At 39.5% G+C, this 23409-nt stretch overlaps 1 protein-coding gene across 1 annotated transcript in view; it reads right to left on the bottom strand.

The window, feature by feature from the left end:
• The window catches only part of Efhb (EF-hand domain family member B), an 87560-nt gene that overhangs the window by 34756 nt on the left and 29395 nt on the right, over positions 1–23409 (bottom strand). Inside the window, exons 6-7 of the mRNA XM_057751359.1 lie at positions 15048–15158; positions 1869–1998 (exon numbers count right to left, since the gene is read on the bottom strand). Of these exons, the coding sequence (XP_057607342.1) occupies positions 1869–1998; positions 15048–15158 (241 nt within the window). The remainder of the gene's footprint in view (positions 1–1868; positions 1999–15047; positions 15159–23409) is intronic.

Genomic DNA, 23409 nt, shown 5'->3' with positions numbered 1-23409 from the left:
TAACTGGTTTGCATTGTTGGTGATAACTGTTGACTCTGTAGTGTAGAAGCAGCAAGCATGTAAACGTAGCAAAAGTGAGTGGAAGATAGAGCAGATTATGGCTGATGGAAAAGATTTAAATCGTCATGTTACATCTATATCCTGTGTCTGAAGTTCTTGTAATTATAGCTTGTTTTTGTCTACTTCTGTGAACTTAGCATCAAAAAAATTTGTAAATGTCTCGTTTTGTCTTTAGCAATTTTTTCCTATTAATAGGTGAAGTACAGTCTTTGGTTAGCTGTTGAAAGTCTAGTATTTGTTCTATTTTGGGTCTGATGAGTTGAATGCATACCCTCTCCAGGAAGAAAACTACACTAATATATCTGTTCCTCTTAAATGGCAGCTTTCAGTCTTAGCTTGTTTTGTATTGCTGTCAATAAATTTTGACTTCATTCAAAAGAAGAAGACGAAAAGGAAGAAGAAGAAGAAGAAGAAGAAGAAGAAGAAGAAGAAGAAGAAGAAGAAGAGGAAGAGGAAGAGGAAGAGGAAGAGGAAGAGGAAGAGGAAGAGGAAGAGGAAGAGGAAGAAGAAGAAGAAGAAGAAGAAGAAGAAGAAGAAGAAGAAGAAGAAGAAGAAGAAGAAGAAGAAGAAGAAGAAGAAGAAGAAGAAGAAGAAGAAGGAGGAGGAGGAGGAGGAGGAGGAGGAGGAGGAGGAGGAGGAGGAGGAGGAGGAGGAGACTCTGGGAAGTGTTTCCTCAGAGTCAGCACACAGAAGCTGTGTTCCAGAGGTAGCCAAGGCTGGCAAGCAAGTTTGGTTTAATGTAAGAATCTCCCAGGTGGTACTGGATTTGAAGGCATGAAGGGGTCATGGAAAGCAGCTGAGGCTTGGCACTGTGAGCAGCCAGGAAAGGTGAAACTGCAGATGGAATAGCAGTGGAAGGCCCAGAATTAGAGGGGTTATGCGGAAGGTTGAAGATTTGCACCAAGAAGAGAGCCCAGGAGGAGCTACTGGTGAATATGAAACCCAGTTGCAGAAGACCCCAGCACTGAGATGCCAATACCATGGAATGACCACCAAGAACAGTGACAGCCCTAGAGTGCAGCCAGCAGTATGTGCTGCAGAGAGCAGAGCCAAATATACCGACGCTGAGTAATTTATACTGTGGAAGTTTGGTTTTCCCTTTATCTGATTGTGATTGTGCCCTGATTCTTCCCTCTTGAAATAAAAAGGTATTTGACTTCTTTTTTTAAATTTTACTAATTTATGTATTTTACACCCTGACCAGTTTCCCCTTCCTCCTCTCCTCCCATTCCCTCTCCTCATCTCTCCTTCACACCCCCTATCCACTCCTTTTCTGTTTTTCTTTAGAAAGGGGCAGGTTTCCCATGGGTATCAACAAAGCATTGCATATCTTGATGTCTCAGCCTGTGAGGTGCACCTGCATGCAAATGTGTGCATAAACACGCATGCACACTTAAAACTAAAAATAGAATCTAAAGCAACAATAAAAAGTAAGTAAAAAGCAAACTAGGGTATGCCTGTAATTCTAACACTGGCAGACTGAGGCAAGTGGATTGACCCAAATTCTGGGCTACTATAGGCTTCAGAGTGAGTCCCTGTCTCAAAAACAAGTCATAAAGCAATTTCAGAACAGCACAAACAAAACAGTAACATGGCTTTCTCTGGAGAAGCCAGACAGAATGCTGGTGGAAGTAAAGAAATCTGTGAGATCAATTTTTTCTATGAATTTTATGCTGAATGATGTTGATGTATTTAATATCTCTTAAAAATAAATTTTAAAAAATAAATAAATTTTAAATTGGTAGTTATTGAAGTGCATATGCTAAATCTCTAAGGTTTACTGCTAGTCCAGGTATAATCACACTTACATTTGTAGTTCATGGAGCCAATGTAAAGTTTTAGCCATCGTGCGCCCATCATTAAAATGAGGTGTTGGGACTCCATACAAGTTAAACCTATGGAAACTTTCAGGGTTATACGCTCGGTTCTTTGCTTCTCCTGTGGGTGGTAAGAGGAGGGAAGAAGACTTCTGAGTTAAACACCAAAACAAAACAAAAACAAAACCCTAATCTTAGGGAAAGCACACTGTGTTCTCATTGGAATTGGATGAGTGGGACAAAGAGTGCAACTGTACCCATACAGGGGGCTGTGCAGACTTGGCTACGGATGGCAAAGACCCTCCTCTACACATGCTGCAACTCCATGGGATGTTACATACAGAGGTCCTTGTGTTCGTGTGTGCCAGGTGTTGTGGCATATGACTGTGATCTCTATACACAGAAAGCTGACCTAAACAGAAGGACAGTGAGTTCTAGTCCTGCCTAAGCCACATAGTGAAATCATGTCTCAAAAAGCCAAAAAATAAAGTTGTAAAGCTCTAAGTAACATACATACATACATACATACATACATACATACCCATAAACAACCTAAAACCAGTAAGACTAATAACTGAATGCAGGAAGGTAGCAGGCTATAAAATCAACATATAAAATTGACTGTGGGGGTTTCTGCAACTACCAGGGCTGGCAACTGATGATCCACGTTCTGGTTCTACACAACTCAGTAGCCAATGTTGGGTTAAACTTCTACTGTCTGAAACAGGACAGTTTATTGCATGTATATTTAAGTACAGTACAATTTGGAGAAAAGGTTTTTGGTGTAACACAATGCTGTGCTCACAAGGAGGCATAATCACATCAAAAAATTACATGTCACTTTTTCTATAAAGATACGTGTATTATCTTATGGTGTCTAGGAAGGATATGGTATGGCCTCAGACATACAAATACTACAGAGGTCTTCTGGGCTATTAGTCACCTCCAATCCTTCTTGTGGACAGTTAGGTATGGCCTGACCCTACAGGTATCACAAATACCTGGCTATTAACCACCTCCATTCTCAGCTTCCTGTGTGGAAAAACAGGACATACATCTCTCCCTTTGAAGAGACTATTCTGTGTGTTTAACATCCTAGTTTCCCTAGTGCTTACCGATGAGTTGGTGTAGGATGTTCTTCTGTTCATGTGTTGCTTTCATTGGTTAATGAATAAAGAAACTGCGTTGGGCCTGATAGGGCAGAACTTAAGCAGGCGGAGAAAACAGAACTGAATGCTGGGAAGACGTGAGAGAAGCCATGGATCCCCTTCCTGAGATGGACGCCAGTTAGAATCTCCAGTAAGCCACAGCCACGTGGCGTGGCAATACATAGATTAATGGAGATGTAAGAGTTAGCCAATAAGAAGTTAGAGCTAATGGCCAAGCAGTGCTTTAATTAATACAGATTCTGTGTGGTTATTTCAGGTGTAAGCTAGCCGGATGGCTGGGACAAACATGTGGCCCTCTCCTTATAACAATGAGTGCAAGGAATTTTGTGCTCCCCCACAAAAAAAATAACTATCTAGAACAAAAGGAAACTGAGAAAGCAACTCTTTACAATACCACCAACTAACAAAATACTTAGGAATAAACTTGTTTTATTCAGTTGCCAGTTGATTGGCTATTTGGTTGGTTGGTTGGTGAAGCTGACGCTCAAACACTTGGCCCTGTACATACTAGGCAAGCTCTCTCCAAGTCATTGTTTAATTGAGATATGGTCTCTAGCTGCTGTCCAGGAGGGCCTCAAATTCATAGGCTAAAGAAACCATCCTATCCCACCCTCCTCATGACTGAGGCAATAGGCCCCACACTACCACACCTACAAATAAATTTAGCAGAGAAGGTGAAAGACTTGTACACTGCAAACTACAGAACACTGTGGATAGAAACTACCAAGGGCACAAAGGACAGTCTTTGTTTATGCATCAGGGAAATCAGTAACATTAAAATGCCTACACTGGAACAGAAATCCATCAGTGCATTGAGCCTGCCACAAAACTTGAGTTTAACTCAGGGGCATATGTGATAGAAGTAGAGACCCAACTCAGAACAACTGTCCTCTCATCAGATGTTCATGGGCACATGTAAACACACACACACACACACACACACATTTTAAATGCCCATAATCCCCAAAGTAGTATAGAGATTCCAACTCCTATCAATTTTTTCATTGCTTAGTATATTTATTTGAAAATACTGAGCATTAAACAGATCATAACCACATTCTATGCAAAGATTATAATTAATAATCTGCATATTGGCTATAATACCATAATACAATTAATACACTCACAAGCATTTCATTTATATTTTTAATTTATTTTATCTCTGTGATATTTTCTTCATTTCTTTCCTTTTCTGCTCAGTCTTTATCTTCCTTGTTGTTGTTGTTGTTGACTCCTTCTCTGTCCCCTTCTCTGTAATAAATTCTAAGCACCTGTTGTAAGAAGGCTGCTAGCTAGTTCCCAACTGCTCAGCCCCAAAATAATCACTCAGAAACCATATTATTTGCAATACTGTTTGGCCAATAGCTTAACCATACTTCTGGTTAATGCTTATATCTTAATTTAACCCATTTCTAGTGATCTGTGTATCGCTACGTGGCTGCTGCTTACCGGTGTAAAGTTCCGCCCGGCTCCAGCTGGGATACAGGACTTCTCTCTGACTCAGCCTCCCTTCTCCCATCATTCAGTTTAGTTTTCCCTGCTTAGCTCTACTCTACCCTATCACAGGCATAAGACAATGTCTTTATTAACCAATGGTACTCACAGCATACAGAGGGGAATCCCATATCAAGCACCCAGATAGTTTCCACCAGACTTTCATGGTATACTAAATCTGGCCATTCTTTGTAGCATCATCTCTGAGAAATGAAATCATTTTAATGACCATATTTAAGATATTTCTTGAGCTGGACATGGTGGTGATACTATAATTCCACTTTCCTGGGAGACTGAAGCAGGAAGATCCCTTCAAAACAGGAGTTTATGCTAGGCAGTGGTGGCATATGCCTTTAATCCCAGCACTTGGGAGGCACAGGCAGGCAGATCTCTGTGAGTTCGAGGCCAGCATGGTCTACAAGAGGTAGTTCCAGGACAGATTCCAAAACTACAGAGAAACCTTGTCTCGTAAAAACAAAACAAAACAAAAACAAAAACAAAAAAAAGAAAAGAAAAGAAAACAGAAGTTTGGAACTAGCCTAAACAATATAGTGAGACTCCATCTCTTTTAAAAAATTACTGTTTGCATTTATTTGTAGCAAGCTTTCTTGGTGGACAGTCCCCAAATATTGACACAGAGACTTATTATTATGAAAGTTTGACCTTTTAGCTTATGTTTGTCATCAACTCAAATTAGCCTGTTTTTATTAATCTGCATTCCGTTGTGTGGCTCAGTTACCTATGTTCTGTACTGTATGTCCAACTTCTTGTCTCCTGGCATCTCTCTGGTATAATCCAAGTGCCCAGTCTTAATAACCTAGTACTTAGATGGAGGCAGAAGAATCAGAACATTTTAAAACATTCTTATTTTTATTTATGTGCGTTTCTATGTATCTGTGCATCTGCCACATGTGTTTGAATACCTTTGGACTCCGGAAAAGTGCATTGGATCTCCTGGAAGTTGTGGTCCATCTGATGTAGATGCTGAGAACCAAGCTCAGGTCCTCTGGAAGAGCAGCAGACATTATTAATGACTGAACCATCTCTCCAGCCCAAGGATCAGGAGTTTAATATATTAATATATTAAATTAATTAATAATATATTAATATATTTTAATTATGTATATGGAGTGTGATATGTGCAGGTGTTCATGGAAGAAGTCAGAACCATCAGCTCACTGGACTGAAGTTACAGATAGCTGTGAGTTATCATGGGGTGCTAGGAATGAAACTTGGGTCCTCTAAATGAGCAATACAGACTCTTAATTGATGAGCCACCTTTCCAGCCCCAGGATCAGGATTTTAAGATCATCTTTGGGTACATAGCAAATTCAAAGCATCATGGAATACATAAGACCCTATCTGTATAATTATATAAATGTAATTATGTGTATGGCAAAGGCTGGAAGAGTAGCCTAATATTAGAGCTTGTGCTTTGAAAGGGCAAAGCCTATTTGTCAATTCCCAGCAACAGCGTATAATAAAAACGTAGCAAAATTATATTACAAAAAAGCAGTAGCAATCAAAACAGTATGGAATTGATAGAAAAACAGACACAAAAGCAAAGTGTAATGGTGTTACTGCAATCACAGCATCAGGAGGCAATGGCAGAAGGATTATCATGAGTTTAAGTCTAGCCTGATAGCAAGACCTTTCTCAACAAAACGAGATATGTACTACTGGCTAAGGGAGAGGTATACGGAGAGTGAAGTTTCAAGCCTGTAAATCACAGTACTCAGGAGGCCAAGGAGAGTTTGAGTATGAAACCAACCTGAATCACATAGTAAGACCTTGTCTAAAAGTAACAGTCAAATGGATTTAGCAACATCCACACAGAAAAATATTACCACAAAAAGAGAGAGAATAGACATTCTCTGATACATGGAACTACTTCTAAAGTTATTCACAATTTAGACCCCAAACCGAGCTTTAACAAATACAAAAATAAAAAAAAAATTTAAAAAATGATCACCTTAAATGCAGAAGACTTTAAAAAAAACAAATACAAAAATATTGAAATAATTCCCTTCCTCATACCAGACCACAGTTATATGAAATTAGAAATCAACAAAAGACTAATCTCAGATATGGCACAAATACTTGAAGACCAAACAATATGCTTTTAAATGATCAGTGATTCTTTGGAGAAACTAGGGAGCAAATTTTTACATTCCTAGAATCAAATTAAAACAACAGAACAGACTACCAGAATCTCTGGGATATAGCTGTCTTAAGAAGAAAATCTGTAGCCACGAAGATCATATTTTACAAAAATCATGACTGGATGGCATGATGCGGTCCAGCACTTGGAACACAGAGGCCAAGTCTACATAGCAAGTGATAGGCCAGCCAGGGCTCCACAGCAAGACTTTGTATCAAAAGAAAAGAGAATTCAGAGACAAAAAAAAAAAAAAAAAATACAGCTCAACATTCTAGAGGAAAAGAAAAAAGGCAACTAACCCCAAAACAATAAAATCCATTAAGAAATAACAAAGTTAATGAAATGCTGATGAAAAGAATATATAGAATTAACCAAACCAAATGTTGATTCCTTGAAAAGAATCAAAAAGATTGATGGGTCCCTAGACAAACAAACCAAAAGAAAAAGAACACAAAAATTAATAAAATGGTAAGAGAGAAGAGTACCTTGGTAGTGGTGCACTTGCCTAACATGCTGAGGCACTAGGTACAATCCTCAGTACTCCAAGCAAAAGTAATAATAAGTTAAATTTAGTTCATGACGAAAAGAAACAAGAGCTATCATGAGTGACACCAACTTAGACTCCAAAACCTGGAAAAGTTAGAAGAAATGGGAAGTAGCAGTATTTTCAAGTGATATAGTATAAATAAAAACTCTAAAATCTCCATCAGGAACCACAGCTGATAAACACTTCCAACAAAGTAGTAAGATACAAAATTACACAAAAAATTCAGCAGCCTTTCTATATACCAATGACAGATTGAGAAAGAAGTAAGGAAAACAATACCTTTCTCACACACACATGCACACACACACATACACACACACTATAGATAGATAGATGATAGATAGATAGATAGATAGATAGATAGATAGATAGATAGATAGATAGATAGATAGATAGAGATAGATGTCACATATAGAGAGTATGTGTGTAACTCCAATGAAGCAAGTAAAAGAAAATTTTAAGACATTAAGGAAAGAGATTAAAGAATGCATCAGAAGAGGGAAAAGATCTCCCATGCTCATAAATAAGTAAAGGTAGGGGGGATATAAAGAAATAGCCATCTTACCAAAAGCAATTTACAAATTCAATGCAATCACCATCAAAATTCCAACACAATTCTTCATAGATCTTGAAAGGGCAACTTTCAGATTCATATGGAAACACACACAAAAAAAGAAGAAAAGAAAAAAAGATTGCTAAAACAACCCTAAATAATAAAAAGAATAGCCGGGGGGTATTTCAAGTTGTACTATAAAGCTATAGTAATGAAAATCAGCATGGCATTGGCATAAAAACAGACACTTTGGTCAATAAAATTGAAGTCCACATATTTCTGGACGCCTGATATTTGATAAAGAGACTAGAAATATACATGGGAAAAAAGAAAGACAGCATCTTCAGCAAATGATATTGGTCAAATTGGATTGCTGCACATCAAAAAATGCAAACAGAGGGCTGGAGAGATGGCTCTGTGGTCAGGAGCACTGCTTGCTCTTCCAAAGGTCCTGAGTTCAATTCCCAGCAACCACATGGTGGCTCACAAACCATCTGTAATGAGATCTGGTGCCCTCTTCTGGCCTGTAGGCATACATGCAGACAGAATACTGAGAATACTGTATACATAATAAATAAATAATTTTTTTAAAAAATGCAAATAGATTTATATCTCTCACCCTTTATACAACTGAACTCAAATGGATTGAGGGTCTGAACAGAAGGCCAGATATCCTGGTCTTATAGAAGACAAAGTGAGAAATAGGCTTAAAGTTCTTGGCGCAGGAAAAGATTTTCTGAACAGGAAAAGACTTTCTGAACATAACACTGATCACACAGGCACTAAGAACAACAATTAATATATAGGACCTCATGAAATCAAAAATCTTCTGTACGGCAAGGATACTATCATTCAGACAAAGTGGCAGTCTACACAATGGAAAAATATCTTTACTAATTACAACAGACTTAAGTCAATACCTAAAATAGATGATAAACTAAAAAACAGGACACCAAGGAAACAAATAACCCAATTAAAAAATGAACTGCAGAAGTAAGCATGGAGGTTATGAAAGATAAAAAAACACAACTAGTTGACAAAGAAATGTTCAACATCCTCAGCCATCAAGGAAATGCAAATCAAAACTGCTTTGATATTCCATCTTACTCCAGTCAGAATGGCAATGAAAAATTAAAGCAAATGACAGCTCGTGCTGGGTATTCATTTATACAGTATGGGTAAGGATATGGGAAAAGGGGAGCACTCATCCATTGCTGATGGGAGTGTAAACTTGTACAGCAACTATGGAAATCAGTGTGGTGATCCAGCTATACAACTGCAGGGCATATATACAAAGGACTCGATATCCTACTACAAAGACACTCATTCATCCATTTTCACTGCTGCTCTATTCATAATAGCCAGAAATTTTAAACAGCCTAGATGTCCATCATTGGATGAATGAATAAAGAAAATATGATGCATTTGCACAATGGAATATTACTCAGCTGTTAAAAATGAAATCATGAAATTCTCAAAAAGATGGCTGGAACTAGAAAAAAAATCATCTTGAGTAAAATAACACAGACCCCCCCCCCAAAATAAACATACTATGTATTTACTTATTAAGTCCTCAATAATTGGTTACTATCCATATAATCACTGAGGTTAGATATAGACTAAGGGACTGAGGGGAGGGAAGAATCAAGGAAGGGGAAATAGAATATTGAGTTAGGCATGGGCAAGGGGTGATCTGAATGGGAGAATTAAATGGAGACAGTGAGGAAAGAGAGGGTAAGAGAAGAAAAACTGAAACTAAGGACCATTTGAGGCATCACATGGAAACCTAATACCATAGAAGTTTCTTAAAATAAATATACATAAGAAAAAATGTAAATTGTGTCACCAAATAATGGAGAGACAGTGCCCCAACTGGACTTTTCTTGTCCCCAAATGAAATCTCTAGTGTCAGGGATGGGTAACATCTAATTGAGTTGTTGGTCAAGAGGGCCCCAGGGAAACACCAAACAACTCAAGCTATTTCTAAGGCTACTGGCTCTCCACAAACTGATGGTAAAGCCCTATTTTTGAAGACAATACGTGTACAATCACTGAACATGGTGACTACCTAGAGCCTTTTACCCCTGCTGACTAGTTTAGTGCTTATGGTCTTAGAAGGTACTCTGCATGGTACCAAAGGACAATAGAAAACATCAGCTGAGCTCGAACCCTGAGCTCTACAGTGGTGACCTGCTGCATGATCCACTGTGCAATAGTGGCACAAATGCTGTGGGAGTAGCCTACCACTGTCCCATTGGATCTAAGAGCACTCAGTGAAACCCACTCCTAACACTGCTAAAGTGGCCAGGAAACTAAGATAGGCCATGGGCCTAGGGGAAAATCAAATATGATTCTGCCAAAGAAATTTAACAACAAAATGGCTCTTACTGACATGATGCTATGTTCATAGATCAGTCTCTCACTCATCTTGCAGTAGATGGGATCCAATATGGAGACCCACAAACGAACAATGTTCAGAGTAAGACTTGGGGACACTCAGGCCTAAATGGGATGTCTCCATCAAACTCAGGGATCAGCAATCTATGCAGAAGAGGAGGCTGAAAGATTGTAAGAGTCAGGGGGAGGGAGTACACCAAGGAAACCGTGTCTTCCAGACACAGCGGGACTAATGAACTGACAGGGGCTGTGGCAACATACACAAAGCCTATACAGGGTTAAACCAAATAGGATCCCAGCGCCGAGAGGTGAAAGTAGAAACTCGTTCCCATCTCTAACGAAGAAGCTGTCTCCAATTGACAATTACCTTTCTCCAATGAAGTCTCACTGGGTATATAAATTACACTTAAAGGCAGGTCCAGCAAAAGACAGCCAAGCAAAATAAATTCAATGATATTTTTGTATACTTTGTGTCTCATATTAGTCTGCTTGGGTATTTTTTAATCTTAGAGTCTTTTGTTTATACATTAAGGTTTATGACTTTCTGTTTTTATGCATGTGTGAGTGTGTGTCTTTCGATTTTTCCTTTTTCGTTTTATTCTTTTTTTTTTTTTTTTTTTTGCCTGTTTTCTAAAGATATAAAGAAAGAAGGCATGCCGGGCGGTGGTGGCGCACGCCTTTAATCCCAGCACTTGGGAGGCAGAGGCAGGCGGATCTCTGTGAGTTCGAGACCAGCCTGGTCTACAGAGCTAGTTCCAGGACAGGCTCCAAAACCACAGAGAAACCCTGTCTCAAAAAACCAAAAAAAAAAAAAGAAAAAAAAAAGAAAGAAGGCATGGAGTTTAATGGGTGGAGAGGTGGAGATGATCAGGTGGAGGAGTTGAAAGGGGAGTTGATCACAATATGTTGTAGGAAGAAATTTATTTTCAGTACAGAATAGTGGAATATGTGCTGTACATAGTAATACGAAAATATTACAAAATGTTCCATGATACAAAATAAATTGAGCGCGAGCATATAAATTTATGTACATATATAAGTATATATATATATATGTAGTACACTAAAGCACATACATATGTCAGGCATGGTGGAATACACCTGTAATCTCCTTAACTGGGAGGCTGCAGCAAGAGCATTCCTAGTTCATCCCTAGTTCATCCCTAGTTCAATGGCAGCTGTGCAGTGAGTTTGGGACCAGCTTGGACCACATAGTAACTATTGTCTCAAAACAGAAAAAGAAAACGGGAAGAAATTATTTGAAATGGAGAAATCTTTTTGAATACCATATATTCCTATACAGTTTATATTTATATAAGAATTATTTATCATTTCAGTAGTTACTTAAAGTAAGTGTATTTTAAAGATGTTACAGATCTTATTGCCTTTGAACATTGTCCCTATTTTGGGACATATCCCTATTTTGAACATGTACTATTTTGCATTTTATCTGTTTATTTATGGAAACAGGGTCTTACTATATATCTCTGGCTCTCCTGGAAATCACTATGTAAATCAGGCTGACCTTCAACTCACAGAGATCCTCCTGTTTCTGCTGCACAAGTGCAGGGATTAAAGGTGTGTACCACCATGAACAGCTTATTTTTATTATTTTTAACTATGTGTCTATAGCAGAGTGAGTGCACATGAAGGCAGTTATCCCTGGAGGCCAGAAAGGGGTGTTGGATCCCATTGGAACCCGAGTTATAAGTGGGTAAGAACTGCCCAATATGGGTTCTGTGAACCAAACTCTGGCCCTCTGCAAGAGCAGAGTACACTTTCAACCACTGATCCATCTCTCCAATTCCTTAAATAAATAATTTTAAATATATATCAGAATCCATGAAGCTTCATATCCTATTTACCCAAACCTACATAGTTCAACAGAACTCAATGGATAAGGGCTATAAAAATGCTCAGTTTATCAGCTGTGGTTACCTTGAGTTATATGATACATTTACTTTTTCTTCATTTTTAATATATAAACTTAAATATTTAAGCCTCAACACCAAAAAAAGTAACTCTGATTATGTAACTTTCAAAAGACTGATGTACTTTCCATAAAAAACAGCAAAATGAAGACAATTACAAGTTCATTACAGTTGTTCTTAGTATAGTTATAATATTCATATATGTGTGTGTGTACATATGACACATGTAATGCATGTATATATGTGTATGGTGCACTGCATGATGTGTGTACATATATGTGTTCATGTATGGGAGTGTGCTGTGATGTAGCAGGCATGTGGAAGTCACAGGACAACCTTAGGTTGTAGTTGGTCCTCACTTTCTACTTTGTCTGAAACAAGGTTTCCTTGCTATTTTCTACCACTAAATAGCCAGGCTAGGTGGCTTGTGATATTCCATGAATCCTCTAGACTGAAGTTCTAGACATGTATTCCTCTGCTCAGCTTTATGTGAGTTCTAAGGATTTAAACACAGTTCCTTATGAGTACAGCAAGCACTTTACCTATTCAGTGTATTCAGCCCTATTCTAAATAGTTTTCTTTTTATGAATTAAATTTTTTCATTTTGCTTGCATCCTAATGGCAGTTTCCCCTCTCTCCTCTCCCACCCCCATCCACTCCTCCCATGGGTGTCAACAAAACATGACATATCAACTGAGGCAGGACTAAGCTCCTTCCTTTGTATTAATGCTGGGCAAGGCAACTCAGTATAGGGAACAGGTTTCCAAAAGCCAGCTCAAGCATTACGAACAAGCCTTAATCCCAGTGCTAGGAGTGCCACAAACAGACTAAGCCACACAACTGTCACACATATGTATAAGCCTCAGTCAATACCATGCAGGCTCCCTAGGTATTGGTCCAGAGTCTGTGAGCTCCTATCATCCCAGGTATAAATAGTTTTTAAACATCCACCAATTTACACACACACAAACACACACACACAAACACATACATTTAGCCATGGCTATCTTCTGTTTTTGCTGTTTTGTTGTAGGCCATTGTTTTGAAACAGAGTCTTATGTAGACAAGGATAGCTTAGAAGTCCTGGCATCCTCCCACATAAATCATCATGGCCAGCTCCAAATTAAAGATTCCCACAACAAGAGGTATAGTGACACTTTCCTACAAGCCCATTACTTGGGAGCTGGAGACAGGAGAATCAGAAGATCAAGGCAATCTTCAGCTAGGGAGTAAATGAGGCAAAATTTGATTTTCATAAGGAAGAAAAAAGGAAAAAAGAAAGGCAGGTCAGGGAAGCAGATGGAGACAGATAAGGAAAGGAGTCAGAAGCATGAGAAGAATGCTATGTTCAAGTGAGCAAGGACAGTAGCAGCTGGAGCCACAGGTAGAGATTATCAGGCCTTGGGAACACATTAAGAAGTGCAGGAAACAGCAGAGATTAACTGAGAGAGAAGGCAAACTCCAGACAGGGCTTTCTCAAGACCCAAATCAGAGTCTAGTTTTCTTCTTTATTCTAATAAGACTAGCATTTACATATTTTTAATTCAGTTGTATTTTACAGCACTACCAAATATATATTGGTCCTTAAAATTATTCTAGTACTGTGATGCCATTAGACAAGGACAACTATTTATTATTATTATTATTATTATTATTATTATTATTATTATTATTATTATCTAGGTACCAGGCCAAGCATTTTTGCATGTACTCAGTTCTCACAAGTTTACCATGCCACTAATGAACTAAGAAGGGTTGTTAACCAGGTATGTAAACTCTCAATCTCTAAGACAGGATGTGAACCTAACCTATCCAATCCATACAGCTGCACACTTGGCCAAGGTTGGTGTTGTATGCCCACAGACCCAGCTAGATGGAAGTTTGAGAAGAAAGGATTACTTAAATCTAGGAGTTAAAGACCATCCTGGGCAACACCATATTTAAATTTCTTCCTTAAATATGGTAACTGGGTGGGGCTTAGATTCTAATAAGAAATAATTAAAGCTAAAACCCACTAACTAAAATAAGAACATACATTCATCTGGTGTTTCACTTTGTTACTGCTGTGTGTGGGGTGTACCACAGTGTACATGTAGAGGTCAGCAGACAACTTTTCATACTCTGCTTTCTTAAAAGCTTTATGTGGGTCCTGGGGAATAAACTCTGATCACCAGACTTGCAAGGTAAACTCCTTACCTAATGAACCATCACTACAACTGATTTTTCATTTTAATAACACATTTATGTCTGCATTTCTTGTATTATTGTCCTTGCTGTCTTGAGGCAAGGTTTCACTGTAACTAAGAATGATCTAGAATTCACTCTATAGGTCAGAGTCCTCAAACTTACAGCAGTCCTCCTACCTTGGCCTCCTCAATGCTAAGATTACAGGAGTAAGTCACTATTTCTTCTCTTTATTTTTTCCTTTCTTTCTTTCTATTTATTTACTTATTTTCAAGACGGTCTCACTATACAGCCCAGGCTGTCCTGAAACTCACAGATATTTACTTGCCTCTGCCTCCAAAGTGCTAGGATTAAAGACCTGTGCCACCATCCCTGCCTCTTTTATTGCTTGTTTGCTTCTTTTTTAACATATAACTTCACTATGTTATGCTAACCTCACACTTGCAATCCTCTTTCTGCATCTTGATTATAATCATGTAACACCATCTTAGCGAGTTCTATATTTTATGAACTTGATTCATTAGTCTATATGTTCCAAACTACCAAGATTTGTGATGCTACAAATAATAATACAAATAGTGCAAATAATAATACAAATAATAATAATACAAATAATAATGCTACAAATAATAATCAACCTCATCATCCCTCAGGTGTCTAACTTCATAAACATGCTATGTCCTTTTCTTGACAAATCTGAGGGTCCCTCAGCCTCAATTCACACTGAATCTTACCTGCAAAATAATCATTGTGAGAGACAATGTACAAATCATGTCCTTCCTGTGCTTCTTTAAACACGTCTTCAAAGGCTTTTGGTGGATTCACAACGTCACTAGCAGACAGCTCTGAAGAAAGAATCAACAAGATCAATATCTATTTGTTTTGTATAGAAACTACATCAAATGACAAGTATAGTCTGATAGTTTCATAAGTTGCACAGAACACCTTGGTGATCTCATAGCCAATATAGGTGAATATTTATCACCAAAAAACAAGATGAGCTAGACATAATGGCACATGCCTAGATTCTCAGCACTTGAAGGTAGAGGAAGACCAGGACTTCAAGGCCAGGCTAAACTACATAGTGCATTTGAGGCCAACCTAGGCTACATGAGACCTTGTCCTAAAAGAGAGGAGTGGAGAGGGAGATAGGAAGAAGGGAGGGGAAAGAGAGAAAGGGGGGAAAATGAGGGAGGGAGGAAAAGAAAGAAGAGGGGAGGAGAGGAAAGGGAGGGGAGAGAATGAGTCTATGTATCATTTTTGCGGTAGATCCCTGAGAATTCTGAAGATCAGAACTCTACCAGAACCAATCAAGTTATCCTCCCCCATACTTCAACTCCAGTTAAGTTCTCACTCCTGAGATTCTAGACAATTTAGGCTTACATTTATTCCCAACTTCTTAAGAGAATGCAAGCAATTTTGAATTACAAATTAGCAACACTGATGTACAAATTTCGGCAGCTGTAACTTGGAGCACAAATATTCAGTCTGTTTTGATATGAATCTCCATTCTCATCATAGCCAGAGATAACAAGGAACTCATGGAGTTGAGAAGAAATTTCTCTTCCCACAAACCAATCCTCATTCTGCATACTGTCTTGTTTCACTTACTAGTCTTTTAATGCTGGGGGTTGAATGCCTGCTAGGCATGCCCTCTATCACAAAGCTGTGTCTCTTCCCCTTGATTTTTTTCCAGACAGGACCTTGATTAATAGACATATCTCCCAGGCTAAGCTCACATTTGAGATTGTCCTCCCTCAGCCGCTTGAATGCTAGGACTACAAGCATATTCTCCCTCTCAGTTTTAATTAAAAGTACTGTCACAGGTTCATGTGTTTGAGTCGTCACCCTGCTAGGAGCACAGTTTGGGTAGGCTGCCAGGAAAGTGAGTTGCTGGGCGCTAAAGCCCAGCCCCACTCTACCCTCTACTTTCTCATTCATGAACATGTGGGGCATGCCAGCTACATGCCTCAGCTGCCATGAACTCCACCATGCCTTTCTTAACATAAGGAGCTATGTCCTCTCAAAACTTGAGACCAAATAAACCTCTCCTTAAGTTGGTTCTGTCACTTATTCTGCCTGGCACTGTAACAAGAATGGTAGCTAATGGATTACTCAAAATACCCAGATTACTCAAAACACTTTATTAAAAAAATTTTTCTTGTTTGAGACAGGGTCTTGGTGTAGGATGCGTTGCTTTTATTGGTTGAATAAAGAGACTGCTTTGGCCTTTTGATAAGGGAGAAACTTAGGTACATGGGAAAGACAGAACTGGATGCTGGAAAGAAGAGCAGAGTCGGGCAGACGCCATGAAGCTCAGGCCCGAGACGGACATAGGTTAGGATCTTTCCCGATAAGCCACGACCTCGTGGTGCTACACAGATTACTAGATATGGGTTAAAGCAAGATGCGAGTGTAGTGGGAGCTGCAGGCTGCGTTCCCAGCGCCCAGCCGCCAGCATGGTTAGCTTTACCCGAAATAATTACACGGAAACTGTATTTTTTTAAACACTGCCTGGCCCATTAGTTCCAGCCTCTGATTGGCTAGCTCTAACATATTGATCTAACCCATTTCTAATAATCTGTGTAACACCACAAGGTGGCTTACCAGGAAAGCTCTTAACCTGTGTCTGTCTGGAGTGGGAAAATCATGGCAACTGACTTCACTGCCTTCTTTCTCCCAGCATTCTGTTCTGTCTACTCCACCCACCTAAGGGCTGGCCTATCAAATGGGTCAAGGCAGTTTCTTTATTAAACGATGACCTTCCTCAATCATGCAAGAGTTAGCCAAGAAGAGGCTAGATTTAATGGCCAGGTAGTGATTTAATTAATACAACTTCTGATCCCACCCAGCTTGCATCAAGAACCCCCACCCTTCTGCCTCCATCCCCTCTTCGGGACATAACATCACCCAGCTCAGCCTGTTCGGGCGCTGGGACCGAATTGTGAGGGCAACTGGGAGGACGGTAGTTCCTTTGTCTTAAGAGCCTACCTGCAGCAAGCAAGGTAGGCATTTGTTTACGAGCTACCCAACCAGCACAGAGATCTGATCTCGGCACCAGGAGAGCCATCACTGGGGAGTGACATCACTGGGAAGGTACATCAGTGAGCAAGGAGACCTGATCCTGTAAAAGAAGATCCATAGGGGAGCATTTGGAGGAAGAGATGGGCAGGCACCAATGCAAGAATTCACCCAACAATCTGAAAAACAACATGAAACCACCAGAACCCAGTGACCTTACAACAGGAAGACACGAACACCTTAATCAAGAAGAAGTAGAAAAAATTGACTTTATGAAAATGATAGAGGCCATTAAACAGCATGTAAAAAATGCCCTTATAGAAATGGATGAGAAATATAACAGAAAGTTTGAAGAATTGAGTAAATCAGTAAATAATACCCTAGGAAACCAAGGAAAAACAATCAAACAGATAATGGAAACAGTTCAAGACTTGAAAACTGATATGGAGGGAAGGAAGAAAACACAAACAGAGGGCTGGCTGGACATGGAAAATCTAGGTAAATGAATAGAGACTAGAGAAACAAGCATAACCAACCGAATAAAAGAGATAGAAGAAAGAGTCTCAGATTCTGAAGATACCATAGAGAAAATAAACGCACTGATCAAAGAAAACAGCAAATCCAACAAACTCTCATCACAAAACATTCAGGAAATCTGGGACACAATAAAAAGACCAAACCTAAGAATAATAGGAGTAGAAGGAGAAGAAGTGCAACTCAACAGTCCAGAAAATATATTTAATAAAATTATAGAAGAAAACTTTCCCAATCTAAAAAAAGATATACCTTTGAAGGTTTAGAAGCTTACAGAACACCGAATAGACTGGATCAAAAAAAAATCCCCTCACCATACAATAATCAAAACACAAAACATACAGATTAAAGAAAGAATATTAAGAGCTGCAAAGGAAAAAGGCCAAGTTACTTATAAAGGTAAACCTATCGGACTTACACCTGACTTCTCCATGGAAACCATGAAAGCCAGAAGGTCCTGGATAGAGGTACTGCAGAAACTAAGAGACCATGGATGCAAGCCCAGACTAATATACCCAGCCAAGCTTTCGTTCACTATAAATGGAGAAAACAAACTTTCCAGAATAAAAACAAATTTAAACAATATGTAGCCACAAATCCAGCCTTACAGACATTAAGAGAAGGAAAATCACAAACCAAGGAGTCCAACAATGCCCACAAAACTCAGACATCTAGAGACCCTTCACCAACACAACCCGAAGAAGGGAAACACACAGACTCTACTACCAAAAAAGTGACCGGAGTTAACAACCACTGGTCATTAATATTACTTAATGTCAATGGACTCAACTCACCGATAAAAAGGCACAGGCTAAGAGATTGGATACGAAAACAGGATCCAACATTCTGCTGTTTTGAAGAAACACACCTCAACCACAAAGACAGGCACCTACTCAGAGTAAAGGGCTGGGAAAAGGCTTATCAAGCAAATGGACCTAAGAAACAAGCAGGTGTGGCCATACTAATTTCTAACAACACTGACTTAAAACTTAAATCAATCAGAAGAGATGGAGAGGGACATTTTCTACTCATAACAGGAACAATTCATCAGGATGAAGTCTCAATCCTGAATATCTATGCCCCTAATATAAAAGCACCCACGTACGTAAAAGAAACATTGCTAAAACTCAAGGCAGTCACCAAACCGCACACACTAATAGTAGGAGACTTCAACACTCCTCTCTCACCAATGGACAGGTCAATCAGACAGAAACCTAATAGAGAAATAAGAGAATTAATGGAAGTAATGAATCAAATGGACTAAACAGACATCTATAGAACATTCCACCCAAATAGGAAAGAATATACCTTCTTCTCTGCAGCTCATAGAACCTTCTCGAAAATTGACCACATACTCGGTAACAAAGCAAACTTCCACAGTTACAAAAAGATGCTAGTAACCACCTGTGTCTTATCAGTTCACCATGGATTAAAGTTAGAATTAAACAACAATGCTATCCCCAGAAAGCCTACAAACTCATGGAAACTGAACAGTCAACTACTGAACCACACCTGGATCAAGGAAGAAATAAAGAAAGAAATTAAAGTCTTCCTTGAATTCAATGAAAATAAAGAAACAGCATACTCAAACTTATGGGACACTATGAAAGCAGTCCTAAGAGGAAAGTTCATAGCACTAAGTGCCCACTTAAAGAAAACGGAGAAATCACACGTTGGAGACTTAACAGCCCACCTGAAAGCTCTAGAAAAAAAAGAAGCAGACTCACCTAGAAGGGGTAGAAGACTGGAAATAATCAAACTGAGGGCTGAAATCAACAAAATAGAAACACAGAAAACAATTGAAAGAATCAATGAATCAAAAAGCTGGTTCCTGGAGAAAATCAACAAGATTGATAAACCCCTATCCAAACTAATCAAACGGCAGAGAGAGAATTTGCAAATTAATAAGATCAGAAATGAAAAGGGGGACATAACCACAGACACAGAAGAAATTCAGAGAATCATTGGATCTTACTACAAAAGCCTGTATGCCACAAAACTGAAAAATGTAAAAGAAATGGACACTTTTTTAGATAAATACCATATACCAAAGTTAAACCAGGACCAGGTGAACAATCTAAATAGACCTGTTAGTCGCGAAAAATTAGAAACTGTTACCAAAAACCTCCCTACCAAAAAAAGCCCAGGACCAGATGGTTTCAATGCGGAATTCTACCAGAACTTCCAAGAAGACCTAATACCTATACTCCTTAATGTATTTCACAATATAAAAACAGAAGAGTCATTGCCAAATTCCTTTTATGAAGCTACAGTTTCTCTAATACCAAAACGACACAAAGACTCAACCAAAAAAGAGAATTACAGGCCAATCTCAATCATGAACATCAATGCAAAAATCCTCAATAAAATACTGGCAAACCGAATCCAAGAACACATCAGAAAAATTATCTATTATGATCAAGTAGGCATCATCCCAGAGATACAGGGCTGGTTCAACATATGAAAATCTATCAATGTAATCCATCATATAAATAAAATGAAAGAAAAAAACCGCATGATCATTTCATTAGATGCTGAAAAAGCATTTGACAAAATTCAACATCCCTTTATGATAAAGGTCTTGGAGAGATTAGGGATACAAGGGTCATACCTAAATATAATAAAAGCTATTTACAGCAAGCCAACAGCTAACATCAAATTAAACGGAGCGAAACTCAAAGCCATCCCACTAAAATCAGGAACACAACAAGGCTGTCCACTCTCTCCATACCTATTCAATATAGTGCTTGAAGTTCTAGCAATAGCAATAAGACAACATAAGGGGATCAAGGGGATTCGAATTGGAAAGGAAGAAGTTAAACTTTCCTTATTTGCAGATGATATGATAGTGTACATAAGCGACCCCAAAATCTCCACCAAAGACTCCTACAGCTGATAAACACCTTTAGTAATGTGGCAGGATACAAGATCAACTCCAAAAAATCAGTTGCCCTCCTATACCAAAGGATACCTAAGCAGAGAGGGAAATCAGAGAAGCATCACCTTTCACAATAGCCACAAACAGCATAAAATATCTTGAGGTAACTCTAACCAAGGAAGTGAAAGATCTATTTGACAAGAACTTTAAGTCTTTGAAGAAAGAAATTGAAGAGGATACCAGAAAATGGAAGGATCTCCCTTGCTCTTGGACTGGGAGGATCAACATAGTAAAAATGGCAATTCTACCAAAGGCAATTTATAGATTCAATGTAATCCCCATCAAAATCCCATCAAAATTCTTCACAGATCTGGAGAAGACAATAATCAACTTTATATGGAAAAACAAAAAACCCAGGAGATAGCCAAAACAATATTGTACAATAAAGGAACTTCTGGAGGCATTACCATCCCTGACTTCAAACACTATTACAGAGCTACAGTAATGAAAACAGCGTGGTATTGGCATAAAAACAGAGAAGTCGACCAATGAAATCGTATAGAAGACCCGGATTTGAAGCCACAAACATATGAACACCTCATTTTCAATAAAGGAGCTAAAAGTATACAATGGAAGAAAGAAAGCATCTTCAATAAATGGTGCTGGCACAACTGGATGTCAACCTGTAGAAGAATGAAAATAGATCCATATCTATCACCATGCACAAAACTCAAGTCCAAATGGATCAAAGACCTCGATATCAACCTGAACACACTGAACCTGATAGGAGAGAAAGTGGAAAGTACCCTACAACATATGGGCACAGGAGATCGCTTCCTATGTATAACCCCAGCAGCACAGACATTAAGGGCATCATTGAATAAATGGGACCTCCTGAAACTGAGAAGCTTCTGTAAAGCAAAGGACACTGTCACTAAGACAAAAAGGCAACCCACTGACTGGGAGAAGATCTTCAACAACCCCGCAACAGACAAAGGTCTGATCTCCAAAATATATAAAGGGTCTCATGTACAGCCCAGGCTAACCTCTCCCTTGCTATGTAGGTGAAGATGGCCTTGAATTACTGGCCCTCCTGCATCAACGACGTCCTAAGTGCTAGGATGACAAGGGTCTACCATTACACCCAGACGAGTATTAGAGAGTACTTTTTCTATTTAAAAAATGTACACTAATCCTATTTGAACCCCTTTTGCTGTTCAATTTGCTTTGGATCCCATCTTCATCCACCGTTCAAGCAGAGAATCTGGACTTTGTAAGTTTTACCCCTTGACATGGTACCTGGAGAGAGACACACAGAGAATGACTCTTGAAGTACTGCATGTAAAAGTAAAAAAATGGTATCATAGCAAGATCTCTCTCCTTCCCTCCTTCTCTTCTCTCTCCCTCTCTTCCACGTTCCCACCCTTCTTGCCTTTTGTCATTTTTTTCTTAAATTGTACTGTGCACAATTTTTTTCTGTGCTTATAGTACCTCAGACCATGCCCAAAATGGGCAGATATGTAAAAGAATATTGGCTGAAGGAGTTCCCATAACACCTTCTCCTTCTGTCTAAATAAGAGGGTTCTAAACCTAATACAAAACTATTGACAAGCTCCACCAGGAGCAAATCCAGTCCCAGAAGCCAACCCAGTCCTGAGACACTGGCAGAAAAGGACCGAGCCAGCGACCTGACTCAGAGTCAGTGATCTCCACTGGAACCGGAGCGGGACTGAACCAGCTACACAGGACAGAGAGTGAACAAGCTCCACCAGGAGCAGAAACCAGGACAAATCCAGTCCCGGGAGCCAACCCAGTCCAGGGACACAGCGGGTCAGGACTGAGCCAGCAATAGATCCAGAGTCAGCGATCTCCACCAGAACAGGTACAGGGGAGTAACCGCTGAGTGAGTGTGCCAGAGCCAGAGACGACTGAAGGTCTGGACGTGAATCTGGGACCTTCAAGGGAATAGACCTAAGCCAGGACCCTGGAGGGTCTGTGCGTGAGTCTAGGACCTCCAGGAACTAGGACTGAGCCAGGACCTCTGCCAGTCTGGGCATGAGTGAACCTGGGACCTCCAAGGGAATAGGCAGGAACCAGAGATCTCAGTGGGGCCAGGCATGAGTCTGGGTCCTCAGAGGGAGTAGACCTGAGCCAGGACCTCTGTGGGTCTGGACATTGATCTGGGACATCAAAGGGAATAGACAGGAACCTGGAGCCTCTGAGGGTCCAAGCATGAGTCTGGGACCTCTGAGGGAGTAAGCAGGTCCTCAAGGGTTCCAGGCACAGCTGAGGCTGGGAACTCCGAGGCAGTAGACCAGAGCCAGAAACCTTTCCATATCCAATTCCAATCCAGGGACTAATGCAGGAGGGGGTCTCAGACCAGCATTTACAGAAAAACGGCAAAGCCAGCAACCTAGGATAAAGTAGGCCTGAGACAACAAAATCCAAGGGTGCAGAGTAAAGCCCAGGAGCACTGAGCTATCTCCATGAACACGGAGTAACCAACGGGGTAACTGGAACTGTGACACTGACTGTACCACAGGGAACAACCATCTGAGCTTTGGATTCACTGGCACCTAGAAAATTATTCAGCAGAATCTCAGACAAACACCAACTACATCTATTAGAGAAAAAGATGAGTAGAAAAGGTAGGAACACAAGCA

Source organism: Chionomys nivalis, chromosome 19, assembly GCF_950005125.1.
Source record: "Chionomys nivalis chromosome 19, mChiNiv1.1, whole genome shotgun sequence".
Lineage (NCBI taxonomy): Eukaryota > Metazoa > Chordata > Mammalia > Rodentia > Cricetidae > Chionomys > Chionomys nivalis.
The sequence above is the reverse complement of the archived record's forward strand: the minus strand, read 5'-3'. Positions and strand labels throughout refer to the sequence as shown.